This window comes from Fistularia commersonii, chromosome 4, assembly GCF_037954325.1.
Source record: "Fistularia commersonii isolate RoL2024-O1a breed Wild chromosome 4, RoL_Fcom_v1.0, whole genome shotgun sequence".
NCBI classification, from domain to species: domain Eukaryota; kingdom Metazoa; phylum Chordata; class Actinopteri; order Syngnathiformes; family Fistulariidae; genus Fistularia; species Fistularia commersonii.
This window is the reverse complement of record NC_141287.1, coordinates 8,632,371-8,647,427: the sequence shown is the minus strand read 5'-3', so window position 1 is coordinate 8,647,427 and position 15,057 is coordinate 8,632,371. Positions and strand designations below refer to the sequence as shown.

General features: G+C 43.5%; 1 protein-coding gene across 4 annotated transcripts in view; it reads left to right on the top strand.

Moving 5' to 3' along the window:
* Positions 1-5,670: 5,670 nt before the first annotated feature.
* arhgef7a (Rho guanine nucleotide exchange factor (GEF) 7a) overlaps positions 5,671-15,057 on the top strand; it is a 32,276-nt gene continuing 22,889 nt past the window's right edge. For all 4 annotated transcript variants that reach the window (XM_086145098.1, XM_086145097.1, XM_086145100.1 and 1 more), the window contains exons 1-2: positions 5,671-6,163; positions 9,635-9,718. In XM_086145098.1, coding sequence (XP_086001224.1) covers positions 5,999-6,163; positions 9,635-9,718 — 249 coding nt within the window. In that variant the 5' untranslated portion in view covers positions 5,671-5,998. The remainder of the gene's footprint in view (positions 6,164-9,634; positions 9,719-15,057) is intronic.

The window sequence follows — 15,057 nt, the reverse complement described above, 5'->3', positions numbered from 1 at the left end:
TCTGGTGTCATTTCAAAGTTGCCTTTTTCAAAAAAAGCAAATGACTAAAAACTATAAAATGCTTTGTATGTGTGTTGATAGACTAAGTTTCATAAATATACAGACCTGTCTCAGAAAATTAGAGTATTGTGATAAAGTTCTTTATCTTCTGTAATGCAATTACCAAAACAAAAATGTCCTACATTCTGGATTCATTACAAATCAACTGAAATATTGCAAGCCTTTTATTATTTTAATATTGCTGATTATGGCTTACATCTTAAGAAAGCTCAAAAATCCTATCTCAAAATATTAGAATATCATGAAAAAGTAATATCTGTTTTTTTAATTGCATTACAGAAGACAAATAACTTTATCACAATAATCTAATTTTTTGAGACAGTCCTGTATTGTGTCTCTTGTGTTGATTTGAGACCCAACAATTTATTGGAATAGAAAACAAAACAATTACATAAAGTCCTTTCTGATTCAAAAATAATAATATTTGGAATATAAAATGACTGGCTGAGGTAACATGCAGATACAAGTAGATACAAGTCAGAGTGAACCAATAGAATTTGAATATTTCCGATTCCATGCACCAGTGACGGAAATGAGACACTTTTGTTATTGTACAAGCCAACATTGCATTTGGATGGTATAAAAGGGTAATAGTAAAAATAAAAAAACAAACCACTAAACAGTAGCTTGTACATCTATTACGCAATCACTGTTTAGTGGTTATGCTTGTCAGTCACTGCATTCTGTACAAGTAGTGTGCCAGGTCACAAACTGTGATACATCTAGATTTTTTGAATATCGGAATTTTTTGGAGGAAAAGGGTTGAAATGGAGGGATTGATAGTGAGTGGGGAGACAAGAAATGTCTGAGGCCAGTTGCTCCAGCCACACAGAGGCGCCCATGGTTACAGGCCTATGACGACGGGACCTCAAAGGCATAACTGCATCCCCTCGACACTGCCTATTTAGAACAGCGATGGCCCCCAAGAGTCAGCCTTCTTGACAACACATACTCTGCCTCAGTCATTCTTTTTCTTTCTCTGGGTCAGGCAAAACAGGGGGGGGGGTCCATACCTGCAACTTGCTTTAGTAACCATGGCGATTATGGATTCCTCCAAGTTACAGTTTGCACCCCTTCCTGGAAAGAAACTTAAAAAAAAAAATGCTATCAATAGCAGGAGTTTCTGATTTTCACAAATGTTGTACAAATGATCACTTGGCATTGCTAAATTCAAAGCAAATATTGCTTGGAAAATCAGTACATTATTTCAAAAATATTTCAAATGCAGAGGGGGTATTTATGGCTACCTGTTTTTCACTTGATAGAATCAGGCTTGCTCTCCCATAATTGTTAATTTAGATTTTCTTTCATTTCTGGTATCACCTCAGTTGCTGTTAAAAGCCAGTTCTAAGAGCCGGTATGACTGCAGAGCACTGCTTGGCCCGGGGCAGTCAGTACTAGAATCAGTTCTCAGTGTTGTCTCAGGGTTACTGGGCAATTTACTGGACGGCTAAAAAATTGTTATTCTCAAAATTATGCTGAGGTCAACTCGGGGGAGTTCAAAACAAACTCCTTGTAACACTGAAGAGAGGTAATAAGCAGAGGTTGGGAAAACAGCTTGAGGCTTTGGTTAATGCTGCTGAAAGAATTTGAGGTTTATCAGTTAAAGTTAGTGTGATAGGGTTTTTAATGGCAGGTGACTGACCCCTGGCTGGCCTTTCAATCGTCTCACTTTGTGTGCCGCTGGCTGCCACAGTAACTCCCCAGGACTGGGAGCGGCGACATCCTTGCTCCAGTAGATTTAAATAGAAACGCATGAGTAGAATTGTAATGTGCAGACAGCGCTATCCTGTGGCTGCACTCTACTATTACAGCTCCTGTGCATCAGACGTACATTGAATATTTTGCTACAGGGCCCTCACAGTGGGAGAATAAGATTATGCATTGTTTTTTGTTGACATACACAAAGAGACAGTATCCAGCCTTTATTGGCTTCATCACAGGCTGAGTGAGATGCCTACTTGTAGCTGTCTTCACAAAATTCACAGGGAGAATTTGCATGGAAAACAAAATGAACGATGGCATTATTCAATTTGGCTGTGTAACGTCTGGTATTGTCATGCCTTATTAGAGCAGAAACCTTGTTAATGTTATGACTAACACCTGTGCTATTGTTAAAATTGCAAGTCTGTAGTGGATAAAGGCCTATTGATAAATTGTGCCTCCACATGGTTGATTGCTTCCCTTAAAATTTGTTTTGTTGTCAAGTCTCTTTCTTTAATTGAGCCTCATCCGCAATCCTGAAAATGCAGCTCAGGTAAAACTTGGACTGTCAACTTTACGATATCTAGTTAAAGAGCTGTTTGTCCTAAAAAGTGACTTGAGAAATTTGAGCACTGAATGAATTTGACATTATATGTTTGTTCCTCTTTCAAAATGTAAATTAAAAATCTGACAAGGCAGATGTCTTGGCATTGATATGTTATTGCTACCCAGTATTCCAGAATATGTTCTTTAAATGTGACTAGATGACAAAGTCCACTCTGTGAGCTGCCACCTTACCGTAGTGGAGGGGTTTGCACGTCCCAGTGGTCCTGGGAGGCATGTTACTGGTGGCTTTATGCCCCTGGAAGGGTCACCCAAGGCAAACAGGTCCCAGGTGAGGGACCACACAAAGCGCAGCTCAGAAGACCCCATGAAGAAGAAAACATTGCCCCCCGGCATTGCGCCTGTACATTGGCGTTCAACCTGGTGGATGAGAAGGTAGTGGGTTCCAACTGTTGTTTGTGGCTATGCTCCAAACAACAGTTCAGTTTACCCACCCTTCTCAGGGTCCCTAGAGGGGCTGCTTGAGGGCGCTCCTACCAGGGACTTCCCCGTTCAACTGGGAGGCTTCAACGCTCACATGGGCAACAACAGTGCGACTTGGAAGGGCTTGATTGGGAGGAATGCCCCCCCCGATCTGAACCTTAGCTGTGTTTTGTTATTGGCCTTCTGTGCTTGTCAAGGATTGTCCATAACAAATACCATGTTCAGGTATAAAGGGGTCCATATGTGCACTTGGCACCAACACACCTTAGGCCACAGTTCTTTGAAAAAAGGGGATCGGAGGCTGTGCTCCAACTACAGGGGGATCACACTCCTCAGCCTCCCTGTTAAGGTCTATTCAGCGGTGCTGGAGAAGGGGGTTCGATGGGTCGCTGAACCTCGGATTCAGGAGGACCAGTGTGGTTTTTGCCCTGGTTGTGGAGCAGTGGTGTCACGTGACGCGGGGTGGACTTGGGCAGGGAACCACACCACAGAGCAGAAATCTAGATCAAAAGCGCATTGAAACGGCAGGTAGGGTGTCGCTGGTAAACCCCGGGCCCCGAAACAGAGTTGCAAAGGGCTGGGTCTCACCAGGACGGGTTGCAGGCGGGACTGCGGACGGGACCTCGGACGGGACGGGGTCAGAGGTTACACAGAGCGTGCCGCTGCCCTTTAAAGGGATCTTGATAAGCGGCATCTGCTGCAGCTGGCGCCGATTACAAATTGGGGTCAGGTGTGAAACCCTGACAAGTGGACCAGCTCTATACCTTCGGCAGGGTCCTTGAGGGGACATGGGAGTTTGCACAACCAGTCTACGTGTGTTTTGTGGGTCTGAAGAAGAAATTCAACCACGTCCCGTGGAAAATACTGTGGGGGTGCTCTCGGAGTGTGAGGTACTGAGCCCCGTCATACGAGCTGTTTGGTCCCTGTATTATCGGTGTCGAAGCTTGGTATACATTGCCGGTTGTAAGTAGGACCCGTTTCTGGTGAGAGTTGGACTCTGCCAGGGCTGCCCTTTGTCACCACTTTTGTTAATAACTTTTATGGACAGAATTTGTAGGCACAGACAGGGCATTTAGGGGATCTGGTTTGGTGGCCGCAGGATCGAATCTCTGCTTTTTGCAAACGGTGCGGTTCTGTTGGCTTCATCAGGCCATGATCTCCAGCTTTCACTGGAACGGTTAGCAGCCAAGTGTGAAGCGGCCGGGCTGAGGATCAGCAACACAAAATCCGAGACCATGGTGCTCAACCGGAAATGGGTGGAATGCCCACTCCGGGTCAAGGAAGCGTTCCTGCCCCAAGTGGAGGAGTTCGAGTATCTCGGGTCTTGTTCACAAGTGAGGGAAGGATGGAGCGAGAGATCGACAGGTTCATCGGTGCGGCGTCTGCAGCAATCTGGACTCTGTAACGGTCTGTCTTAGTGAAGAAGAGCTGAGCCAAAAGGAGACTCTCTCAATTTACCGGTCGATCTGTGTTCCCACTCTCACCTATGGTCACGAGCTGTGGGTAGTGATTGAAAGAACGAGATCATGGATACAGCGGCCAAAATGAGTTTCGGCCACAGGATGGCCGGACTGTCCCTTAGAGATAGGGTGAGAAGTTTGGTCATCCGGGAGGAGCTCGGAGTAGATCCTCTGCATAGAAGAGCCAGATGAGGTGGCTCGGGCATCTGGTCAGGATCCTCCTGGACGCCTGCTGGGGGAGGTATTGCGGGCATGTACAACTGGGAGAAGACCACGGGGAAGACCAAGGACACGCTGGAGAGACTATGTCTCCATGGTGGCCTGGGAACGCCTTGCGGTCCCCTCAGAGGAACTGGACCATGTGACAGGGGAGAGGGAGGTCTGGGCCTCACTACTTTGGCTGCTGCCCCCGCGACCTGACTCCGGATAAGCGGGAGAAGATGGATGGGTGGATAGATGGCAAAGTGTTAACCTAATTTCTTCTTTCCCTTTCTGCTTTTCCCTTCAGGGGTTGCCACAGTGAATCAAACTCCCCCAGCCAACCCTATTCTCTGTATCCTCCTCTCTCACAGCTAACACGTCAACTAACTTCATGTCCTCTTTCATACACCCATGAATCTTCTCTTTGGTCTTCCTCTAGACCTCCTGCCTGGCAGTTCCAATCCCAGCATCCTTTTACAAAAATATTCCCTATCCCCCCTCTATACAGGACCAAACCATCTCAGCCTGGCCCCTCTGACCTTATCTCTGAAACATCTAACATGTGCTGCCCCTCTGATGGACTAAATCCTGATCCTATCCACCCTCATCACTCATCAACATCAGCATCCTCATCTCTGCTTAATTATAAACCACATTGAGCAATATTCATGTGTTCAACACCTTAATGTCCTTTTCATTTGTTGGATCCACTGTTTGTTTGCACCACTGAAAGTCAATCCAAAATACATCATTCAGTTGTGATTATTTTTTTGCTCTTTATGTGTCATAAATAACGTGTCCCTCTTATTTATCCTATTTCTTAAGGTATAGAGCCCCAAACAGTGAGCAGTGAGTGTGCAGCAGTGTGCTATTTCAGGTTCCTGCAGCTCAAGTTTCCCTTGCTTGCATGCACCTTTTGTCACATTAGGGGTAACGTGAAGACAGTGACATTACTGAAAGACATTTCTCTGCTCTCCTGCATCGAGGCCTTTCCAGCAACACACACAAAAAAAAAAAAAAAACAGAACAAGAAAACATCCCCGCATATAGCACATAACTACGGATAGCCCGTGGCGTGGTTATTATCAACGGATAAAAGAGCAGGAAATGCAAAGCCACGCTGAAAAGAAGCCTATTCATGTTATTCCGAAGTGCCCTAACAACTGGCTGATCTGGCTTGTCCCTCTGATGTGATGTCATCCAATGGACGGGCGGTTGGCGGCTGCGATGCGCATGTATGCAGCTCGCTGCCTGAACACATCACAACCGACCGCATCTGACAGCTTGCCAGGTTGGAAGGGAGAAAACACACCATCCGAGGGAGGAAACCGGACCTGCTGAATTTCCAGCCGAGGTGGAGGCTTTCCCGCTGCCTCTCCCCTCCCAAGCATCATCTTTTTTTTTTTCATCAGGAATGAATAGGCGTGTGTTGTGAGGCGCGGATGACAGCCTGACCGGGCCGGGGGAGCTGGGAAGGAAAATCCGCACAGCCTGCTTTTGTTGAGTCGGATCCGTTGTGACTGGACATGAATTCTGCGGAACAGACGGTTACATGGTTGATCACTCTCGGGGTTCTGGAATCGCCAAAGAAGACCATCTCGGATCCGGAGGCATTTCTGCAGACCTCCTTGAAAGATGGGGTGGTCTTGTGCAGACTGTTGGAGCGGCTCAGCCCGGGGTCCACGGAGAAAGTAAGGGCAATAACCCCCTTCCCCCCCCTGCCACCCTCCACCCCCCGCCTCTGCATAACGTCGGCGTGTCTGTGTGCAGCCCATATCCGTGAAACCGGCGCGGTTTGTTGTCTGGCTTCTCTCTCTGCCCACTGGTCCATGAGGCGATTCCTTTTGTAGGTCACGACAGCCCGGGTTATTGTCTGAGGGAACGGCCGCGTCTGTCTGTCAGTGCGTCTCTCTCTGCTCTTAACCCAGATCACCCACGGCAAAATGATGTATTGTTGTTTATATTATTTTACCAGATACTTTATGGTCTTAATAACGAAGGCCTCATCCGATGCGTTTGAACGCGGGATGTCAAAACAGCCTTAAAGATCTGGGGTTGGGAAAGTCCGGATCAAAAGCCCTTGTGTCCTGGCCAGTGTGATCCTAGTGTCCGTGTATTTTTCACACAGTGAGATCAGCCGTGGGTTGAGTGTTATCTGTACACAGACCGTGGGCCGCCATTGACTGCAAAGGCGCACACAGCCACGGGTGGACCCCCTCCCCTTTTAAAGGAACAGCGCAGTGTTTGTGTCTGTCAACTGCAAAGCAACGGCCAGTTTAAGACTGTCACCTAAAGGGATGCAATGTTTTTTCTTTCCTGAAAAGAGACGCCGTATTTTTTGGGGGGGTTTTGCAAACCCCTCGTAGAGAGATGCGCCCCACTCCTCGCTTTGATGGGCTTCCCCCCTTTCTTTCTGACCCAGAGCAAAAGCATCAAGTATAAAAGAAACGATTCATACCTGACAAATAACGAGATCCCCTGTAATTTTACCTCCACGTGATAGTTTCCAAAATAATCCCATTTCTATACATAGGACACTATCTTGCTCAAAACCAGATTCTCATCACTTATACCTCTGTTATTTATTCAACTGGTTATCATATATTCCCTATTAATATTCATGTTTTTCATCATCATCATCATCGCATTAGATCATAGGGACATGGAAAACACAAGAGTTTTCAGTGATCTTTGGTTGTTGACTGGTTTTTCTCCATATAATCTATATCTTGTCATCTCTGTGCTGTAATGGCATGTTTATTCTTAGACATCACTCCCCCCAGTGCCATTAAAACTGCTAATAGAAAACATCTTCCCTATGATTTTCAGTTTTATCTACAACTGACATCAAAGTGTGACCATTTGAACTATGGTTAAATAAGCTGTTTATGTAACTCTTTTGCAGGGTAAAATCAGCCCATCAAGAGCTATTTAGGTTTTAAGGTTTGGCCAAATGAGACTTCCCATCTGAAGGTGGAGATGAAAACAGTAACTGTCCAGCCACACAGCGCCCAACTGAACCCAAGCCACCCCTCAATCTCTTGGTAGTGTTTGACACAATATAGGAGTTCCCGGAGTCCAGTCAGTGCACAACTCTTGTGAGGTCCATTACATCCCAGAGATGTGACACTTGCTCTACAAAGTTATACAGCCCAGATGATAATTTCCTGAAGAAAGAAGGAGATGCGAAGCAGATATTACATACTGCTGAGATGCCAGTGATAACATCAACTCTTATGGACATTTAGCTTGTGGGTAAAATACCACAGACTCATTCAGCAGAGGTTCCAAGGACAGAGTTTTTCTCTCATTTATGACTAAAATAGGCAGATAACATAAAATACAATATACTTCTACTTGTTAAATAGTGTGCCCAAAAGTGTTATTCCATAGGGTAACAAACTGTGTGTCAGGTGCTGGGGAGGACCTCGGGGTCAGACAGGGAAGGTGGTGGAAGGATAACATATGTAAGGGGACAGAGGGGGCAGCAGGGAGGCCACCGACAGCCAAATACGCTCTGAGACTGGAGCAGGTCCTGAGGCGTTTCGCTGGATGGGACGATTCGCCCCAACTCCAGCATTGGGGATCCTCTCAAATGTGTGAAACGATAGAATGTGAATTTGTGAATAATGTCATACAGACTATGTTTGATTGGTCCAATCTATAAATGACATGTAATTAGAATCTCGCCTTAACATGCTTCATCAACCCCCTTTCCATTGTTTCAAACCCTTGCCGAAATGAGAGGGGAAGAGAGAAAAATTATACTGATCAAAGTAAAATATTTTGTTGAACACATGCATTTAGAAATGTTGAAAATAGAGAAAATATAGATGAAAGTTGTAAAATATCTCTGATAAACAGAACGGCAGAAGATTCATATATTTCATTTTATAAATATTTTCATTTGATTTGAATTTCACTGCGCTTACTTCCAAACAATCCATGGTCAGTTCCGGGCAGTAACTGAAAACATTTAGGATTCTATTAGTGTGTAGTCCTGCATGCATATGCATTTACATTTTATCTTTTTGCGGATGGATCTTTAGGTTAAAAAAAGAGTCCCAAATCACCAACCATCCATCATCTGTATCACTTATCCTTCAGACAGGGTTGAGGCTCGATCCTGTAATCCTGTAACCAGGTACATCCTGGACCACTTTGTAAAACTACATCAGTCACAATCCATCCATCCATCTTCTTTCGCTTATCCTGCACTCAGGGTCGCAAGGGATGCTGGAGCCTCTCCCAGCTGTCATCGGGCGAGAGGCAGGGTACATCCTGGACTGATTGCCAAACAACCAATCATTCTGGAAAATTTTCCCAATTTTTTTCCAATTAACCTGCATGTTTTGGGAGGAAACCAAAGAACCCATGCAGACACGGGGAGAACATGCAAATTGGTCAGAACCGAACCAGGGTTCTGAAGCACTAACCACTGCGCCACCATACCGCCCATCATTCACAATAATATCCTCAAATTAAGAGAAGGAACCTGGCCAGAAACGGCAATAGTTACACACCAACAAACCCACAATAGACCAAATATCAAATATAGTAGTAGTTTTATAGTATAAAACTCAACATTCAGGTAGTACAGGACATATTTTGATACAGCAACTCTCTCAAGGAAAACACTGAAAACCTTTTTTTGTACAAAAAAAACCCCACAAGTTATGCATGGTCTTAAATTATACACTGGGTAGGATTATACTATAGGATTAGTCTTTTTTTTGGCTTGTGGGCCAAGTCTATATGATGAACTTTTATTTGAATCCGCACTAAAGATATTCAAGTTGCATTATTATGCCCACTGACTTTATTTAAACACTCTTAAGTATTTCCCCCTAGACAATCCACGTCGTAGCAGAAGGTTATATAACCCACTCTCCGTGCGTGGGGATCCCTATTTGTCAACGTCATTTCCTCACTCCGACCCTCCAGCCTCTTCCACTTCCCTGCTGCGGGATTTGAGCTCAGCTTTCCGTGGTGTCACAGCCAGTCCCGCCGCCTGCGTGTTGTTGTTGTGGAACTAAATAGTTTTGTTTTGGTTCATTTTCCCCTTGTTAAAGTCCCCGGACGAGCGGCGAGACGACAGTCCGTGGCGTGGAACGGTGTGCGTGTTTGTGTCTTAACCGCCGTCTCCTCGTCGTGTCTCCCAGGTTTACCCAGAGCCGAGGAACGACGGCGAATGTCTGTGCAACATAAAGGAGTTCCTCAAAGGCTGCACGTCTTTCCGCGTCGAGGTAAGGATCCGTAATCGCGTTCGTCCCGCGTGTTCGCATCCGAAACCGGAGCACTTTGACACGGAGCGCCGAAGGAGGCGCCGCCGCCGGAGACAATGGGCTCGTAGAGCCGACGCGCACTGGGCGAAGGAGCCAGCGAGCAGCCGGGGAACAATCACCCGTCGTCGGGCTGGAAGCACGCTTTGCCGCGGGGCCACGCTTCTGCAGCGATTTGGGTCAAATCAATCGATTTGGATGAGCGAAGCTAATTTATTCTAGCTTGTTAGCAATATCCTGCCTGCCATTGACGTGGTTGGATGCGCCGATCCAATGTTGACACTTTTGAATTAATGCAGAGCTTTGTCCTCCGGCAGATGCGTGGCTTCATTGTCACCAGTGGCCGGGACGAGTCCCTGAATGGGCCGCTTTCACGCACAAACCAGCTGCAGCTCTGAGGGCTAGAACTAGGTTTTGTTCTAACTTGGTCATTACAGTCTTACATGGTACAAAGTCTTAACATGCCCTTTGATGAGGCCCCACCCGAAAGCTTATACAGGTTGGACTGACGAATAAGAATAAAAACAACAGTGTGGTACAAGCAAATTAAGGATAGTGTCCTGGGTAAGGCTGTGATTTGACCAGTGCATAGAGGGGCCATTGAACCTCTCTAGCCTGACAATGCAACTCAGTGTTCCTCCGTGTTGCCTCCCTCAACCGAATCTCAAGCCGCCGAACAAGAGATCGAGATGGGACGAGACGTGGTGCTGTCGTTTTAAGTAGTTTGGCGATTATGAATTGCCTAGGAAGCCGGGGGCATCCTCATCTACTTCATTGTTTCTGCTCAGTACAGGACAAGGTTCCTGCAGTTGTGATGATCAATTAATTGTGGTTCCCTCAGCAGCAACTCTTCCAATATCCTATTTTATCGACATCTGACTCCGAACCCTGTCTTCTCTGCCAAAGTTAATTCTGCCATATACCAGGCTACATCGAGTTTGCTGAAACTGGAGTCTTCTAATTTGTGACTTTTTTTTTTTTTAAAGAACCAAACGAGCGCAGGATTATAGATCGCTCGGTTCTTGGCAGTTCTGCTATTTGCCATCTGTGGAGCGAAGCTGGATTGTGTCCAGAGCCCCGAGCACTGCTGGCTCCGACCCCAGGTAGCTGTGGCTGCAGATTAGAACAGTTGCTGCTCACCAGAGAAACACTGACGGATAGATGCTGTGTGCTTTTGCAGCCCCAAGCTCTTTTTTAGTGAAGTTGATTCGGGCATCTGGATGAGCATCAATGTGTTTATATCTTTCAATAGGACATTTCAACAGGGTGTATTATTATGAGGTCTGGGTTGATACTGCTTCCCAGGAGACTCTCAGTAACAGTTTGATGCTGCTGTAAGTGACCCTTAACCTTACATGTATTTGGCTATGGGAAAGACTTATTAGGTTGTTGTGACCCCTCTGGTCCACAAGAGAGACTCCCTCCTGACTTCCACCACACTAACACAGATCCGTATGTCCAGCATTGTAGTTTGCTGCTATGAAAATTTAAAGGCTATTTAAAATAAAATAGTCAGAAAGCCACTGTGTCTACAGCCATTCTTACTCAAGCAGTTTGGATTAAAACATCTCTATCGTATGGAGACTGTGGCCAGTTTTAGACAATATCCTCCAATTTTAGGGCATAGAAGATTAACTTAATTTCAGGGCTACTCATATTTAGTTACAAATCCTCTCACAGTCAGTTTCTGGCTGAAGCCTTTGACCCAGAAACATAAGACATAGGCTGTGCTGCAATAATTTTCTCCAGACCGAAATCCAGAAATTGCCTAGTCCAAAGCTAGAAATGTACTGGCTTTGTTAACTGTGCACACACCGCAACATCAGAAAATTGTTGGCTATCACGCACCATACGATATTTAGATTTCTGTTGTAGATCAGCGGTGTCAGCTTTTATACCGGACGACATAAGCTGCATTGGTAAGCCTAAAAGGTCCTTTAGTAAATATAAGATTTGTCGCTCATTGTTATCACATTACACGATAAGCTGTTGTTAGCAAGCTTTTTAAGTAGAATAGTAAGAACATTGATAGCAAACAGATGCGCAAGAGTAAAGGTATTTCACAATCTGTTAAATATCATAAATTGGATGCATTGAGGGTCACTAGTTTATGAACATCACACTTTCAGAACTGAGCCTTTAACTGTATTGTGCAAATTATATTCATATGGGCCATATACTAAAGTGCTGGTCATGATTTGGCACCTGTTATTGTCGTAGGCTTTTTAAAGAAATGAGCGTGATTTCACATAATTTCATGGTTTCACTTACATAGATGTAAAGAACAATTAAGCGGGGATCTTGCATGTTAAGTTTTTTTACAGTGAGAAAAGACTGAGGCTTAAAGCATAGTACCTTAACCAATAGTCATAATGTTTGAGGTGTGTCGTCTCAGTTCCCAATGAATTTCACCTCTGATTGTTGTCTACGGCTGAGTCATGGCAAATTCACAATAAATGTCTTTGGTGTGAGCTCGTGTTCTGATCACAAGTGTGCTGCCATGAAACATTCGGGGTCATCAACAACAGAATCGGAATTGTTCTCAGCCACGCTTAGCTGCACTTTTATAGCTGTGGGAACGTGACCAGTACCACATTATTGAAAAACCTACTGAGCAATTGATTTCCTCCTTGACAATTTGACCTCTTTATTTTTTGAAAATAAAATGGAACAAGTTATTTGTATTCAGTAAAGGGAAGTGAGTTCCAATAGCAAGTAGATGATGGTAATGTGTTTGTGAAAAAGCAGGTAAATACTACGTTTCCACTGGCCTTATTCCTAATTATATTTCACTCTAGTCTCACTATCAAGTTCATGTTCACTTACTGCATTTATTTACAGCTCTGTTCATGGTTGCTGTATCAACCCCACTGCAATGCATTTTATTACAATTACTGTATTAGTAATCATAAAAAATAGAAGTCTCAATTCGTTCATCTAACTGCATTGTGGAAAGGTCTGTCTAAGCCAGTGTCCAAGCTTAAGCAAAGATTTTCCTAGTTTAAAGTATTGAATAAAAATGTTAATCTGTCTCTTTTTTTTTAGCTTTAAAATGTTATCAGGTGATTCAGCATCCATCTCTGGAGTTCAAATATATTTCACGGTACTAAAATAATGTCAGTAAAATCTGACGCTATGTACATACTCCAATGTGACTGGTCATATGTTCAGCCAATCAACCTCTGTCCTCATCTGGGGTATTAATAACCATTATATGATGAGCTCAGTTTGAATGTGTAGAATTTGCTGTGAATTCTGTGATTTGCATTTAGATATGAGCTATAAGTTATAAAGCATCATAATTTATAATGGGCTTACAGCTACTGCTGTTACATATTTTGTTTTGTCATCACCCAAGGACTCGGTAGATATTTAAAAAAAAATGGATGTAGGTCAAGAAACCTTTGTTGTCCGTTCTATAGGTTTCTATCCCACTGCATGCATTGAAGAAGGCTAGTTATTTGTAATACCACATGCAGGTAAATGCTCATTCACTCAGTCACAAAAAGTGTGAAGCAATTTGCTCTCTGCCTGCTGAGTCACAAAAAGGTGTTGCTGTGTGATCACAGCCTGCTGTTAGTGGCTGGATCCGCTGCTAATGCCTGGCAGAAATGTCTAATGAATTTTTCATGAACATTATTGTTAATGTTAGTGCAAAGACACTGATGAATTTTCTGCTAATGGGCAACCTATTAAAGTCACGCACGGGTTGATCAGAATATCAATATTTTGCGAATACTCAAATGAGAAAGAAAAGTTAAGTGTCAAAGCCACATTGCACAAAACTATTGTTTGTTATATTATTTATTTTTTCATATTTTCAAATGAATAAAACAAAAACTTTAATTGTAGAGGAAATTAGTTTATTTTAGGTAACTATTGAAAAATGTCATTCTGTACTGATATTTTTTTCAATAATTGTACCGTGTTCCATTCGTCTTTGCCGCTTTTTAAGATTCATGTAATTCAAGGGAATTGACTCACGGCATTCAAAAAACAGGATGTATACTATAGGTTATGTGACTTTACCTTAATTCTGGCAGTATTTTGAGACCTAAGTGAGGGTCACAAGAAATTGTTAAACAAGTTTTTTTGAATTGTATATTGTGTCGCTCCCCATCGGAGAATAGAACCTCGAGTAAGACTACAGATTTTTCAGTTTAGTTGTGCTACAGATGTTCAATGCAGGATGCATTTCAGTATTTCATCGACCGTCAGTTCATCGTAAGAAATCCAATCGCAGTGCAATAACATGCTCTACTGGAAAGCTTATTAGCTTTGTTACATCCTGTGACTATTTCTAAACATTTGTTAACTTAAAGTTTATATAGCGAGGGCTAGCTTGGTAGTTTACATTAATCTCAATCAAGAAGTTGCCACAACATTTTCATTTTGAACGAAAGGCATATATAGAAGCCTTTATGAAGAGTACTGAAGCTTACAGGAAGGCCACTTTGTGAAGCTGAAACCAGTTCATAGGACTTTGGAAAATGATCACTCCTGTGAATGATGATAGAAAAAATAATCCAGTCTTTTAAAAGATAACTGTGAAGTTTTGTGAGTTGAAAAAAAATTACGATATAATACTAATAATAATATAATAAGGTGAAGTTTTTGAGCCACAGGCTACTGATTTATCACAGTTTGTTTTCACTGGACGAAAGTGGTATTAAAGCAGTTCGTTGTCAGTGGGAGGAAGCTTAAAGAGTCGTTGAAGAGGTAACATAAGAAGTCTGTCCTTCATTTTAAAGCTGTTCTGCTTCCATGTTTCTTCAACCACATTCTCTACTGAACCTAATCCAGAGGCCAAATGGGCGGCACTTTTCACATTTACAAAAGTATGAAAGCAGAAATAGCCACAAAAACAAGAGACATTATTGAAAGCAGAAAAAGAGAACCCAGAATTGCCTGCAGAAGCCAATTGAGCGGATTTGTGCACAGCAGAGTACCAGGTAGGAGAGCAGGTATTTCAGATAAATGCTATGGTTGGTAAATGTAACCGCATTAAAGTTAAAAGTGTTATTGGTATGGGTGATCTGGTTAGTGTTGTGGCACCCCAAATGAGATTACCAAACTTTTAATCAAGCAGTGCCTACTCTCCCACTGACAGATATCCAAGATGTGAGTGGCAGTCCACTTGTGGTTGCTTTATGAAGGCATTTGAGAATTGGATTGAGACATCGTATGTTCTTTGAGCAGTTACTCCGTGGCAGGCCGAATGTGCTGGTACCCTGATGCCAGCATATGCATACTGAAAGTGGCTAAACACAGCCCACATTTGACCAAACACTTTTGAGCCTGAA